Raw genomic sequence first — 16,712 nt, 5'->3', positions numbered from 1 at the left:
ATACTTGCTCACTTATTATGTCCTCACAATATGATTCATATGTAAGGAGGCACTAGAAAAGCGAGTTTGAGAAAGACAACATTAAATCGTTTATTTAAAATCATCTGTAGATCAACTATCGTGAGTTTATTCTTCTACCAATACATAGCTGTATTGTTAAAAACTGTTGAATGGCATCGGCACATGTTTGATGAAATTTTATTTTATATTTCAAATACAATATGAAAAAAAAAAAACAACTCAAAATACAAATACAATAAACTTGAAGTACATAAAATATGTGTTTACAAGTTCAACAAGAATATTATTTTAATTTCAAATGTTCCACGTGTGTTTGAACGACCGTGGCGATGGTGTTCGTGCAGCATCCATCTCTTATGTTGTAAGATAAATATTAGTGAAACTATGCACACGCTATGAAATCTGTTTTTATTTTTCTTCGGATGCATCTGTCTGCAATGATTGAAATCTTTTTACTTTTTTTGGTAGGTTAAATAACTAATAAATTTTTTAGTACATGTTTTTGGTGAAATTGGAAAGTTTTTGGATGTGAAATGCTTAAAAAACCTTGAATACTTTCTTACGTAAGAATTTTTTGTCCAAAAAGTAAATGCAAGTTCCACATCGGTTTTTTTTTACTAGCGCACTAATTATACTTACTCATAAAGTCAATTTGATTAGGTTAAAATTAGAATTAAGTTTGAAGAGAAAGATAGAGAGAGCTTTTATAATACGACTAGTTTGATTGATTGTAATTCTTCTCCTTAAAAAGTGTTCCGGTTAGGATTGCCACTTCAAAGCTCCGAGAAGTCGGGAGATAAACCAGAAAGTCGAAAGTGAAATTAATATAATTATACCATCGGATTGTAATGTTGTTAAGCAATTTAAAATAAAAGCAGGTCAGAATTGTCGAATTTACCTGAATATGAAACAATTAATAAAAAAATATCTTATTTACTGAACTCTGGAGACTTTATGTTGATATCGGGAGTCAGGGAAAACTACACGATTTCAGAAGTCTCCCGATCAAATCTGGAGAGGTGGCAGTCCAAGTTCCGGGAGTCCAACAGTTTTATAAACGTTACGATATAATCTCTTGGCGGCCCTTCATTGCTTCCATTACGTTACGATATCAATGGCGGATATAGCTCTAGTAGCCGGACCTCACTGCCTCTTTTGTCTCATGTTTTTTTAGTGAACATATCAAACCTGATTCTAGTGAAATTTTTTTTAAGGGGAATTGCCTCTGGACCTTTTTGCTCAAATTCACCACTAATTGGGTTGAAGATGTGCCATTCTCAAATGAAAATTCTTTTCACATTTACAAAAGGTGGACTCCTGGTTACAGAGACATTTTCCTACTAAGTAGCCTTCTATTAATCGCTCTATTCATGGCCTTGTATTTGTAAATATTTGTACGAGAAAGAACAAAACAACGCAAAAAACTCTAAAAGCTAAAATTTTTTGAATTTATATTTAGGCAACAGCCAACCATTAATATATAACCTTAGGTTAATAGCTAAGGAATCGTTAAAATTAAAAATTTAAAAATTAATATTTAAAAAAAAAGAAATTGAACAAGAAAGATTCTTTCTTAAATAATTGATGACTCAATAAAAATGTTCAGAAGAAAGTAAATAACAACAGATGATATAGCTTTTAATAAAAATCGAAAGTGATCATAAGATCATAAATAATTATTTATTTCATTTTATTACAAAAATTCCAAAAAAAAAAAACATACTTACATCATACTTTCAATTTGTTTGGTAATTCCTTGATCTTCACGTACCATTCGACGTGGTAATGAATCCACGATATCATTAGCTTTATCGTTATAGGAACCAAGCATATCACGATACATGTTATACACCAAACGTTTTACGTTCGGTTTATTTACGTTATTTGATGCTGGTATGGCATGATGTGTTGTCACAGCCATTTTATATTCTGATGAAAATTTTACGTTTTATACCAAAAATTTATTTAACCATCAAATTGAACAATATATTTTTTTGAAGATTTTCGTTTTTAGAGACTTTCGCAAAAGCAATATAAATCAATATCTTAATATAATATATTCGAAAATTGTTTTGCTCAGAAAAACTTAAAAATATCTCATTCCTGAGAGATAATTCATGTGATTTGGTAGCAATGTTCGTGAAGGAAAATTACAGAAAATTTTTCAAATGTAGAACAAACTTAGTATATTTTAATTCACAAATTTCCGATGCTGTTTCTAACTTAGCACTTTCGTCTGGGTAATGAAATTGTCAATTGTAATATACAAGTCCGTAACTAGGGCTTGGCAAAGGAGGCACCCTCACCGGCGCATAAGAAATACAGGCGTAAAACAAAAAGTATGTTCTATACGTAATACAAAAAGTAAGTAATCATGTAAAAGGCGCTCATTAATTTACATAAAAAATTCGGTTTTTTTGATAACTCAGGTAAATTTGATCCGATTTTATTGGAATTTTTTTTGAAACCCACTAATTTTGGGTCATTTTCTTCAGCTGCGATGTCTGTTTTTTGCTAGCTATCATTTATGTGCTTATTCCAGAACCAGGACTCCACATTCTTGAAACCAATTAGAGCTAGGTTAATTTTGATCACAAAGTTGAAAAGTATGACCCAAATTTAGTAGGATTACATACTTGGTTTATCAAAATTGGATAAAATTTGGATGAGATAGTGTAAAATTAAATTTTTTGGATCCTGATGACGCCATAAAGTTAAAAAATTCGACTTTTTGGATTATAAAGGCAAATTTGATCCGATCTTACTGGAATTTTTTTTGGAACTCACTAATTTGGGTCATTCTTTTAAGCTGTGGTGTCAATTTTTAGCTAGCTATCACTTTTGTGCTTAATTCCCGGACCAAGACTCCACATTCTTGAAACCTATAAAACCTAGATTAAATTTGATCACAAATTTGAAAAGTATGACCCAAATTTAGTAGGATTACATATTTGGTTTATCAAAATTGGATAAAATTTGGATGTGATAGAGCAATATTAAATTTTTTGGATTCTGATGACGTCATAAAGTTAAAAAATCTCAATTTTTTTATAACACAGACAAAGTAATACATTGATCTGACGATTGTACCTGAGACGATGTAATCTTCTCAGGATGATTTATCTCTAACTATTAAAAAAAAATTTGGCTCGAAGTATCTCGCAATAAAAATACAAAAAGGGACGATAGATTTCATATGGTGGTTACGGGATTGGCTTTGACGATTTTTAAAGATAGAAGGTTTATGAACTTTTCTTTATTCCTATTTCTTACACAGGAGTTATACCAAAATTAAACAGGTACAACTAAAATTTACCATTGCCTTATATAGAACGTCTTTCTTATTATTTAATGCCTATGGGCTATTTGTTTTGATAGATCTTCAATTTTTTTTCTTTCTGTTATGAATAATTGAATATTAATAATAGAAATATATTGATTTCCAATATGTTTCTATTATTTTTAATTGCTAATTATTCTAACATCTGGTGGGCTTCATTGTTTTTATTTATGTTGTTTTCTATTTTGAAAGTTTCCTTTTTTATATTTAATAAAAATCAATTTATTAACAATTAATTAATCGATAATCAAATAAACAATATTGTTTATTTATTTATAAAAATAAAAAAAATTAATTTTTATTATTATAATTAATTCTTGCATAATATTATAAGTTTTTTAAATTAAGGTAATGCGATAACGGTTACTATTACAAGATTATATCCTTTTTTGTAAAATGTAATTAAAATATACACGAATTGATAGAGATAAATTTCACTTAAATTTTCCTTTTCTTACTAGCTTTTAAAAGAGCTTATATTTTAAATTGCTTATAAGCTTCACTGGGGTATAAATGTCTATATCTGTATGTAAGGAATTGTTTTAATTTCAGTAATCATGTGCAAATAATCTGATTTCTAGTAAAGAAACACATATTGGTGGAGGCGTCGAGAAGGCATATATTTAGTTAGGTTTTTTTTTCATCAAAGCATAATAATTTTGAGGTTTGGGATTAAAACCACGGCTATTATTATTTAAAAAAACTACAAAAGCATCGAAAGTTTTTTTTCATTGGTATTTTTCTTACAAATAATTTAGAAACCTTAAATTTGGTTAAAAATACGATAAATATTTCCCTGTTATGAAAATAATATCCTATTTTATACAAAATTTATTAAAATTTGAAAGTCGTATTTTTTTCAACTTTCAAAAACTTTGAATCCTTTTTAACTTTGTTTTTTCCTCTTAATTTTCGTTGAAATTTATCCAATGAATTTTTTTAGTTTAAATTATATTTATTGATCAATTATTATATCTGGGAATAGAAACTACGGCACAAAATACGCAAAATTTTGTCGAAGCTTTCGAATGATTGAAGAATAAAAATATAAAAAGATTTAATATAGCCTAGATAGGTACAACAGCCAGCCCAGATAAATACAATGATCGTACAACCTTAAGATAATAAAAAATATTAGTAATTTATTTATAAATAATAACAAAAACTAACTATTAGTAAACGTTTATTGTATAATACCAAAAAAAACAATATTTAATAAAAATGATTGATGTTCAATTTGAATAAATTGAAATACTACGTATGCCGATTATCTCATCTCATAAATTTTTATTTTGCATGCTTCATTCATAATTTAATGCAAATCATATGTCTAAATTATAAGCAATGACATTGTATATGGTATTTTATATTATAATTTAAGCCAAGTTCATGGGCCAACTATATAGCAGTAAGAAAAACATGGCAGTAAAATACAAATCAATGTAATAAAATCATTTATTATGTATTAAATTCGACTTATGCTGAATTTATTTCAATTAAGAAGGTTGGTCAAACATTCACGATTGTTTAGTTGCCCTTCGAGAAAAACGAAAAAAAAATTTTTGTTTTGGAATTTGATGAAATGCGGTGGATGGGGTAATTTTGACTCAAAAAGTATAAAAATCAGGTTAATTTAATGATTGGATGCAGAGTTTCTGAGATATCACAATATTTGATTCGATTTTAGTCCGTATCTCAAAAACTATTCGACCAGCCATCAAATTTTTGTAGTTTTTGGGTCAAAATTACCTTATATACTGAGTTTTATCGAAATTGGAGATAAAAAAAAACTCGATTTTTTGCAATTTTTTAAAGTGTTAATTTAATGATTGGACCTATAGAAAGTTACAATGCCAGCGAGTATCATGGACAAAACTTCATTTTCAAAAAAGTTAGAGTTCCCCACCAAAAAATTAAAATCCATAAAATTGTGAACAAATGGGAGGATATGTGAGGGCTAAAGCGGGCGGGGATCTGCTAGTAGATAATAATTAAAACGGGTAAATAACAATTTTTCATAATTATTTTGGTTCATAAAAATTTACTTTTTAGTTCATTAGGTATATTAAATAAATACTTGGTTTTAAAATAATATTTTTAAGAATTGATTTTTATATTCTACAATTAGTTTTAATTAGATTTCATAAAATGATTACAAATAATACTTAATTGTTCTAAAAATTTTATGGTACTATTTATTATTTTTGAAATTACTAAAAAACATTTTTGTAAATAGGATTATTGCAAAATAGTTAAAATAGTTGTGAACAATTTCCAATTTTATAGATACACTACAGAATACACCGAAATAAATGGTTAACAATCCAGTTTGTTATAGAGTACACCACACCGAAACAAGCACTTAAGTATGCGAAACATGTGTTCGAGAACGCTCAAACTGTGTCGAATCTCTATCAATTTCGTTGTGTTTTCGAAAAACTGTTTCGACCAAAGTTTATAGTAATTTAATGAGAAATATGTTTGCTATTTAATTTTAAACTCTATCACACGTTCCTAAGATCAAAATGCTTTTTTCGGTGTACCCTATTGCGTCCTTGATTATTGACCAACTATTCTGATACACTCTGTATATATCCGTTTGTGTGTTTCTTTGACTGTAATACGTTTCCGAGTTTTTGAAATCTCATCAATTGTTCTAGAATTAGTTCTCATCAATAGTTTCTGCCATATTTTAAGCTACATCCATATCATTTCCCAATACCATCCGGAAGCAGCTTCTTTAATTATTCACCGGATGAAAAAACCATATAATGACGCCAACAGTGTATTTATTAAGAATTAAAATCTAGATATAATTGCACCAACATTTTTGCAATATTTACATAACTTTCTTTGTTTTAGAGACAAAATGACCTTGATTGTAGCCGCATATTTATCTCAAAAACAAATAAAAATTTATAATTTTGTTGTTGTTGTTGTTGTTGGGAGGATCATAAAGCCTTATTATAACAGAAATCATTCGAGTAATAATTACATTAAAATATTGTTTTCTATGTAATTTAAGTAAAATGATATTCATGCGAGATTGGTTATGAAATATAATACACCAACAATGTCATATATGAATGTAAAGTGAGTTCGTTTAATATTGAACATTGTATGATTTTTCGTTATTATTGCGGAATTCCATATTTAACGGGCGTTAAACTTTATTCAGCAGAATAGTTACCATGTAAAATATATTTTTTTAGCCCCCGAATTAAAAAAGGGGTGTTATAAGTTTGAACGCTATTTGCGTGTGTGCCTGTGTGTTTGTCTGTCTGTGGCATCGTAGCGCCTAAACGGATGAACCGATTTTAATTTTTTTGGTTTCTTTTGAGAGGTAATTTCTTAGGAGAGTGTTCTTAGCTATGTTTAGAGTTCGAGCTTAAAGTCAAAATCGATTAAGTTTGGAAAATGCATGACGTAATAATTTTAACATATAAATATTTACTATGGAAATGAATGGTCAAATAAACCTGGTTCAATTCATTTTGAAAAGTGAAATGGTAAAATAATCAGGTAATTAAAAACAATAATCCAAAAGAACAAACTCAACTCAAATATTTCAATTTCAATATTTCCAAAAATTTGTCCCAAAAAATGATTGCTCTTTAAGTATTCATTTCATCTCATCTGATGTCTTTCACCATCATTTTGATATTGATTTAAGAAGGAGTGTTATAAGTTTAAAGTGTTTAATTGTGCGTTTGTGTGTTTCTCAGTGGCATCGTAGCTCCTAAACGATTGAACCGACTCGATTGAGAACATATTATAGCTAGGTTTCCAAAACTCGGTTTACAAGGAATAAATCGTATTTGTAGGGAGTTTTTTAAATTTTGTAAATTTCACTTGTTGAATCGAATGGGTTAACTATTATTTTCATGATATAAGATAAATTGTTAATCAAATTTAATGAATATGAAAATTTCTAGCAAATGAAAGTGCACCTTATTGACGATTTCGAATTTATGTAAATTAGTTAGAATTTAAGTTGTTAATATATAAATATATAAATATCATCTATAAAAATCTACATAATTATTATTTATTAAGATTCTATGGAAGAAGGTATTATTTTGGGTATTTGAGTATTCATGGCTAATTTCTACATTCTGCTAAAAAAAGAGGAAAATTTTGGTTAGAATTTAACTAAACAACTACCATTAAAACTGGAAAATGCATTTTTTGTGAAAAAACACACGCGAATCAAAAACAAAAGAAGGAAATAATTTTAAGTGGAGCACTTTAATGCAAAATTTCAAGCATGAAAAATCTTATATTTGTTCATTTTCGAAGAAAACTATTTATAAATAAATATTAATTCTATTTTAGAACGTAATTATATTAATTAATCCGTTATATCCGTTAATTATATTAATTAATCATTCAAACATATCCATTTTCATGATAACAATTGATTGGAAAAGTCAGTATACATTTTCAGCGAATTCTTGATTAACTCTCTTACGCATAGATAATATTGATATCTTATAGATATATAAGTATTTCTGAATCTTTGTCTGATATTGTATTGCTGAGCTTGTACTTTCTTTTTTGGTTAATTTCAAACATAATTTCCTTAAACAGCTTTTTAATTATCCTTTTTTTCTATCGATGTACTTATTTCTTGTTAGTGTAAGAGTAAGACATTCACTTAAAATAATGTTAAAGTAAGACATTCACTTAAAATAAGGGAACATGCATTTTCTCTATTATCTTGAATTACAAACAAAAACCAAAAAAATTGCGGAAAGAAAATAACTGAAAAAGTTGCAGAAAATATTTAAAACGATTCTCATTGTGTCGATTATATTTTTCCAAATTCAATCAATTCAATTCAATCTGGATTTTTTTTCTTCAATATATATAGTGTACAGAACATGTCATAATAATAGGATTTGATGATTTATTTCTTCTTCAATAATTTCAATACTCATTGTATATTATTATTAACGCTATTTTATAATAATCCTTGATAGTTTTCACAACGAACATGACTCAAACAATTAAGAAAATCATTGGTTTTTCCTTCCAATTGTTTTAAAAATAAATTAATAAAATTTTCAAAAAATTTAGAATATTTTAATTGTGTATTCTTTAAAACAATGTAAGCATGTAGGTATATTATAATTAATCAAATTTTGAGTGTCTTATTATTATTACTCAACAAATAAAATTGATATTATCATCAAATTTTTATTACTTTTTTTATGTTGTCGGATTCGATAACAAAATTTTTAATTTTTACTTCCATGTTCATATTGTTACGTAATATTTAGTGTACAGGTGTTGTTTTTCACCTCTGAAAAAAAATGGAGTTGAACTTCACCTCCAAAAATTCGTGTAAACATAGTCCAAAGGTAGACCGAAAACACTAAGTAAGGGAGAGAGATTTGAACTTTTTAAGTATAGGTCTGAAACATTTTTAATTTCGTCATCAGCTCAAAATTTATAAATATCCGTTTAGCTGTTATTCGAATAAGAAGAATAGAAAAGAAGTGAGTAAACATCAATATTGGCAATGGCGAAAATAAAAATTTGACAGGGTCTGTACTTAAAAATCGCGGTTCTGCACAAAAATTTAGATTTGTTGCAAAAACTTCATTTCAAACTAGAGTCATTAACTAGTTTTAAAGTCACTAAAATTTTTGCTATACAGAGGTTGTGAGAGTGTTTAGCACCAAAAATTTTTTTTTTTGCTTACATATTAAATACATTTTAATGCTTATCAATTGAGCCGGAAATTATGATTTAGTAATGGTACGCTCTGGCACAAATTGAGAATTGAGAGTAAATTAATTTGTATTGTGTTAGAAAATTTCTTAAATAATTTGATTTGATTCCAAAAAATTGGATTTCTAAAAGTATATATATAGAAATAACAAATAATTGTTAAAAATGACTTCGATAAAAATGTATCCGTTTTTAGAAGGACAAACACAGACTTCGAAAATTATTCTAATTAAGTAAAAATACATCTCGGATATTCTTCAATGCAAATATACTCTTTGAAAGTTTCCCTATCGAGACTGTGAATTGTAAAAGATTGAAATAATTGAAATTTATGATTAATTTCAGCATCGTAATACCTCTACTGTACTATCTTAATTAAAAATTAATAAACGGCATACGTAAAAACAAAGTTGTATATAGATCAGATTCCCAACTCGTTTTAAAAATTGTTTCAAATTCAAGGTATAGTCAGTGATTAACTCCTACGCTATTTATTAAGCATTTTCAGATGCATTGAAAAACTAGCGAAAAATTTTTTCATCGAGAGGAATGTTTAAAGTCGATTTGTTTTTCGGACTAAAAATCGATTTTTATATCAAAAAATTAATACTTTGAATACAATTACAATACAATTATTATAATTCGGAGCGAACAACTGAAAATGATTAAGATGCAGCCGAAATACCTAGTTAATATAACTACATGTATCTCAGCTTAAAATTAACAAAAATTCAATTAAATTATTGCTAAAATGCCAAAAATTGTTTATTTTTAATTTATTTTTTATTTATATCTCGACGCAAATTTAATTATATTTTACTCATTGTTAAAATCTTCAAAAAAATATATTGTTCAATAATATTAAAACTATTTTAAAGACTTTTGTTTACCTTAATAATAGCCGTTTCAAACACAAAAATTACGAAAATTCAAAAAATAATACCGGTTTAATAAAGAATCAATATATTAAATAAAGCACAAATAAATACGTTAAAATTTAAAAACAGCACTTGATTAAAAATATATTTTAATATTAAAAAAAACACTGATTTAATTTAATATGAAATTTATTATGAATTAATTAATAATAAATGAACTATATTAAATTAATAAATTATGATTTAATAATTCACTATAATATTTTTATAAGTATAAGGTATTATTTTAGCTTAGTTTGATACACACCACAAGATGACTAAGTTGACCGTCATCCATACATAAGTGTAATGATTGCGCGCGGGCTATAACCACCAATGGTTTTGTATATCCCACTATTATTGTATAGTGCAAGTATAATATCATTGTATCAGATTATTTTATATACCAAATGAATATATAAGGAAAAAAAAACAATAAAAATAAAGCTATAAATGAATTTAACAAAAGTTTGTTTTAATATTTTTGGTTTTGAAAATGATTTGTTTGAGGTAGAAAACCCGGGGAGCGGGGCGTAAAGTCCCCTGATAAACCCTTTACATATATAAAGTATAATAATACCTCGAATAGTAAACCGAATTTTACGTGAAAGAAAAAAAAAGGAAAAATTATTCTAATTTTTCGATTGAATGACAAGGAAGCATCTATAAATCACGAGGACCGAAAAAAGGTGAAGTAGATTAATACAAAAGCTACGCTGAGCTACTTCAGGGAAGGGATGCGATGAAGTCAAGCTACGTAATTCTCTTGTTATATTTCTTTGCTACAATGAAAATAATTTGTAGTATGAGAATATACAGGCACCACAGCAATTTAAATAAAAAACTTGATTTTTTTAAATTTATATATGAAGCGTGGCTAAGTCTAAATCAATTCTGAAAATTTTAGGGGAGTTGCCCGATTAATTAAATAAATAAATGACTTCAAAAGTAGACATTTTTAACATTAGTTTTATGCTAAAACGGTAGATGGGTGATATGTTTTCATAGATTTCTCCAAAACTAGTCGGTGGAAATTAAAAAAAGAATTTAAATTAAAGTTAAAACCTGAATAAATTAAATCTAAATCTAAAACTGTTTACTCCTATGAATCATTAAGCCACGTATAGTTAATGGAAACTCCCCAACTTTTTTAAATATCACCATGAAAACTTCTCGATTTTTTTTGAATTTTTTAAAGGGGTGTTAAGTAAAAACAAGACTTTGTTTTGTATTTGGCTGAAACTTGGTATGTAGGGTAATTTTGGATTAAAATATACAAAAATCAGGAAAATTCAAGAATTTGGTGAGTAATTTTTGAGATATCGTTTAAATACGTCACGAAAAACTTTCATTTTAAAGCAATTTGGAAGGAATTTCAAAATATTCTTACCAAATCATCAAAAAAATTATATTTTTAAGTTTTTTGGATACTAATTACCCTGTATGACCCATTGACATGAAAATATGGTTGATTTTCTATTGTCTCAGGCAAAAAGCGATAAATTTTCTTAGATGAAAGTTTGTAGATAGATGTTATCGATGATTGAAAAGTGTGGATTAGGCTTATGTTTGAAAGATAATCAAATTTGGATTCCGCCTAAATTACAATAGTTTATTAATTAAATTATTTAATATAATGATAATAAACTAAAATAAAAATTGTATGTAACTTCTTAAAAGCGTATTGGTTTTGTATTAAAAGGTAAAAAAAGTACAATTTTTGTTTTTTGTTGTTTATTAATAGCTTCTTTCTGTGCGTACGATTCGGTTAGTCTTTATAAATAAAAATAAAAAGTGAAATTTAAAAAAAAAACTACTCTCGAATCTTCATCTTTAATACGTAGAGAAATAATTTATGCCCTTACTTAATTTACGCCGTTTCTCCATTGCTAATATCTGCGTGATTAGTAATTGAAAAACTGTTTAGCTATTATAATTTTTATATTGCTAATGGGTTATGAAAATGATTTTTAAAAAGTGGTTTAAAATAATTTTTAAATCGGGAATTTCAAAGTTTTTTTTTGGAAATGCGTATTAGCGAACGCAGTAAACGTAACCGCTCTTAAATGCCAGAATACTTCACCCCTACTTTATTTCAATAAGAAAAGAAATATCGAAAATTCAACCCTCTTGTAATCAACGTTTTCGTGACGTTGGTACCCCTAATACCAATTTATTTTCCTGTTTGTTTATTGAAGGTTTTAGTATTGAAACTTGATAAAATTGTAGATAATTCATCACCATCAAAGAAGTTTAATAAATATGGTGGAAGCGCAAGTAAATGCATACAGAAAGCATATACAGACATTCGAGCTACTGATTTATTGCAGTATATTCTGCATTCTGTGGGCTAGCAATAGAATATTAAATACTATTGGCTATAAAATCTTCGAAAGTGGTTTAAATATGATGTCCGTCATTTTTAGAACGATAGAAGACGATAAAAAATAAGAAGAAAAGTGGTAGAATTATATGGTAATTGGTTGGAATAGGCTTAAAACTTAAATTCCTTACTCTGGTTGTTACAATGATTTTATAGTAAAATATTCATTTTCGGATTATATCTGATATTTATGGATATTTATGTAGACTTTAAAGCAAAATGGCTGAGTTATGGTTGATGTCTTTCACAAAGGACAAAGGTATAAGTAAGTAAGTGTAATTAGTATAAAACTTCACACAAATATAATAATAAATAATTATTATAACTATTATTTAACATATTAAAAATATTTTAATGACGCATAAGACGCATTAATTATTATTTATTTCAGAAAAATTCATTATTAGTTTCAATGAAAAAATGTTTATATATATGAATCATAATCTTTTTTTTTCTTAATTCTTATAACTTTATGTAATATGTTTTTAGAATTCAATAGTTAATTTTATGAATAGATTTCAATCTTATTTGGAATTTGAATAGATATTACTGAATTCTGAATAGTTTTTAAGCTGAATTTTTACATCATACTCTTGTTGAGGTCAGTCATCATAATCTTTAGATACCTACATACAAAGTTGAATTTGTTTCAGTTTCAAATTCAATGACAAATTTCGTTGCAATTAATTATAATTTGTTTTGATAAAAATTTCCGCAATTTTGTGTTTGTTTTAGTTTAACAAAAATTTTAAAACAAAATCTTTTCAATTGGTGGTGACCTTCTAATACTTTTCTTCCCAAAATAAATAAAACATTTTTTTTTTAAATGTAAGGTAAATATTAAATTTATAGTTTATCCACCCCCGCAATCATCTTCACAACAGCCTACTTTTGAGCAGTTTGCTGTCCTTGGTAGTTGATTGATAATGAATTGATAGAAATCTTACAGAAAGATTTTGACGTTGACGACATTGACGATATAGCTAAAACGGACACTTTTAACTAAATCTGAATTTTGATATCGCCACATATAAGAAAGGACTAAACCAGAGATAGATATATGTATTATAATTTGATGTGTTATAATATTTATAAATTAAGAATTTCAATATTCAATGGTTAATGGTTTATGAGTTTTAAGAGTTGTCGAAAATTTTCGATGTCGTTACGTACAAGGAAGTGCAAGAGAGATGTGTTTTACTACATTCAATGATTGTGCTAGTCTCAAAATTTCAACATTACAGGCCTAAAAATTGTTGAATTGTGGGCGAATTATGAGTATGACCACGTATAAGTTTTTACAGAGTATTCCGATTTCGAAGTATAGAGGTCGGTTCCAAATAAATTTGATAAAAATTTCGTCTCTAAAGGTAGAAAAATAGGAAAAGATTGATGGTTCCTCAACCGAATTTTAATCTGTGAACCGATTCTTATGTATGTTCACCGATTGCACTGCCAATTGTGAACCGATTTTGAATTTTTTTATTGGTTTGGAAGGGTGTACTTTCCAAGTGGTCTCATAATTGATTTACCAAAATTGGTTCAGCAGTTTTAAGATATTAACAAATACGTGTAACTGTATTTGTTTCATTCGTAGGAAAGTAAAGTTAAACGCACTAAAAGGATTAAAAAGTGAATTTCTTGCAAAACATAAAACCGACTCGAAATAAAATGCATAAAAAAGGTATAAAATTAAATTATCGACTCCATTAAGTTTTCTGTGAAAAATTACGCTTTGAAATCGACGCAAATGAATCGATTTTTAGCTGAGGATATGGTTAGCGTCGAATTCAAAGCGCAATTGCTTACAAGGAAATTATCGGCCGATTGAGAAAATTGTATTTTTGCCTATAATAGTAATTTAAGCAATATTGCCGAAGGTGACCGCCTGGTAAAATAAATATTCATAATCAATATACTATCTCCTGAAGTTTATTAACAATTAATTTAAAAAACTTATCGGATATGTTATTTATAATTAAAAATCATATTGACAGATGTTCAATCAACAATAAATAATAGAATGTCAATACTCTAAAAGGAAATTTTTAAATAGGAAATCAAAACAATCATCATTGAATAAAAATAATAATTAAAATTTATCATATAAATCTTTCCCATAAAATTTAGATGATCATATTGCCTTCTTATATTCACATTAAAAATAGTGTTGTATTGGATAAATTCGATTTGATAATCGAAAATAAGTAGTGTACCTACATTTTTGGAATTTGCATCTGCAATAAACAACATATCTGCATAGATTATATACATACGAGGTTAAAAAAATGCGACTTTAAAATGTCTCAGAAAAGATCACGGAAAAATGCTTTAGTCAAAAGTTGTCAAGGGCAATAGAGGACATTCGCCTGTGTCCATGACTTTGACCTACAATTATCGATAAACTTTAAGCTTATTTTCTTTCGATTAAATGCAATAATGACATATTTTTAATTCGCAATTCGTACGAAAGCTTACGTTTTTCGAAAATTTGAACAAAAATTGTTAATTTTTTTACTTTCCAATTTAAAGTGTTATTGGATCTTTTACCGTTTAGAATCTAAATTGGCTATTAAAGCAACCCGAAGAACTAAATCCAATCTGATGTCAAAACATGATATTCTCCATCAAACTCTACAAAATGTCAGAAACTTTGTTCTTCTTCGCACTCTTCACTCTATTCCGCACTCTGATAGTAAGACCATAGAAGCATTCCTTCTTAAAATTAACTTTTAGTAATGAAATGTTCAATTCGTTAGTTAGAGATTGAAGATTAACAACAAAACTATTCGTAAAATATAATAATGTAAAAATAAAAATGTAAATCTGGACAGGTAGAAAATGTAGTAACTCAGCTAGAAAGAAAATTTTCGTGATAAGAATTCAATTCAGAATCAATTTCTGAGATAAAACAATTGTTTATTTATTCAATCCAACACTAATTTATAAATATTAAAACATCGTCTATATTTAGTAAGCAAAGTTTTGTCTACGGAAGCAAAAAAATAGTTTAAAAAAATACTTTATTGATATAAATTATAAATGTTTTTTTTTAAATAAAAAATATAATAATCTCATTTTAAAATCGAACAAAGAAATTTTATAATCAGATTTACTTTATGAGTCAATTTAAAGGAATGCATTTTAAAATATTACAATATACTATTTATTATTTTAAATAATAAATTAAAAAAATTGTATATATTATGTTTCTAAAAACTAATTTTAAATTTACCAATTTTGTGAGAACAAAATAACCAAACGTTTTGTTCAAATAAATAAATAAAAAAATGATTGGCGTTACAAATTTTACAATGTTGGACTTGTTCGCAGTATTGGAAAAACTGATTTGATGAAAATTATTATAAATTGTTTTGTCATTTAAAAAAGCTTATACTTATAATTTTATAATATTTTTCAAAGTAATCATGATCTTAACAATCAAATTCTGAAGACTTCGAATTTACTCATATTATATTTATGTTTTACAAATTCTTTAAAAATAATTAATACCTCTTAAGAATATTTAAAAAAAATTTATTTACATTTTGCTAATTTGCTAGTTAATGGGCATATACTAGTGGTGTAAAAATTGAAAAATTATCGCTTTTAAAATACATATTGTCCAGTAAGGTGTTACCACTTTTATGTATTTGACTACCTTTGTTTAATTTAGTACGAGCGCCAAGGCAAGTTTATAGACTTGTAATTGAAATTTTCTACCTTATTTTCAACTTTGATGATGTATTTTATTATAACCTCATGAATGTAGACGAAAAATAGAAATACAATTTTTCGATATCTGCCTTGGTTTTCGAAATATTGAAAGCTAAATAATTAAACAAAATTTTCAATAATTTGAAAATTACTTCAGATATCTAAATAAAAATGTAAAAATTCTATATAAAAATGTTTCAAACAAAAGTTGTTTATTTTTTAATAAGGAACATTTTTTACATTTAAACTTTTGTTCTATCTCTAACGGTTTACAAGATGGGTCCTACGGCCCTAAGACTAAATTGACCTTTGTTGCTCATTTACGATCACGGCCTCACTTTTTACGTCCTGATTACGCTGTAAAAATTTCAGCTTGATATATTTTTTCGTTTTTAAGTTAAGTATAATGTTCACAGACGGACGGATGGAGGTACAACCGGAAATGGACTAATTAGGTGATTTTATGAACACCTATACCAAAATTTTGTTCATAGCCTCCATATATTTAAGCGTTACAAACTTGGGACTAAACTTAGTATACCTTGCATATTACATACATGCATGGTATAAAAATCAAATAGATAGTTGCAAAAAATTT

At 26.9% G+C, this 16,712-nt stretch overlaps 1 protein-coding gene across 3 annotated transcripts in view; it reads right to left on the bottom strand.

Annotated features, from left to right (window-relative positions):
• Positions 1-16,712, bottom strand: part of LOC123297346 — a 50,968-nt gene that overhangs the window by 15,915 nt on the left and 18,341 nt on the right. Inside the window, exons 1-2 of one of the 3 annotated variants that reach the window (XM_044878972.1) lie at positions 9,988-10,007; positions 1,749-1,950 (exon numbers count right to left, since the gene is read on the bottom strand). The exons of 1 other annotated variant lie outside the window; for it this stretch is intronic. In XM_044878972.1, the coding sequence (XP_044734907.1) occupies positions 1,749-1,942 (194 nt within the window). In that variant the 5' untranslated portion in view covers positions 1,943-1,950; positions 9,988-10,007. Of the gene's footprint in view, positions 1-1,748; positions 1,951-9,987; positions 10,008-16,712 lie in introns of those variants that run through there. One more of the 3 variants, XM_044878971.1, reaches the window with a different exon arrangement.

Source organism: Chrysoperla carnea, chromosome 4, assembly GCF_905475395.1.
Source record: "Chrysoperla carnea chromosome 4, inChrCarn1.1, whole genome shotgun sequence".
NCBI lineage: Eukaryota > Metazoa > Arthropoda > Insecta > Neuroptera > Chrysopidae > Chrysoperla > Chrysoperla carnea.
This window is presented reverse-complemented; position numbering and strand designations above follow the sequence as displayed.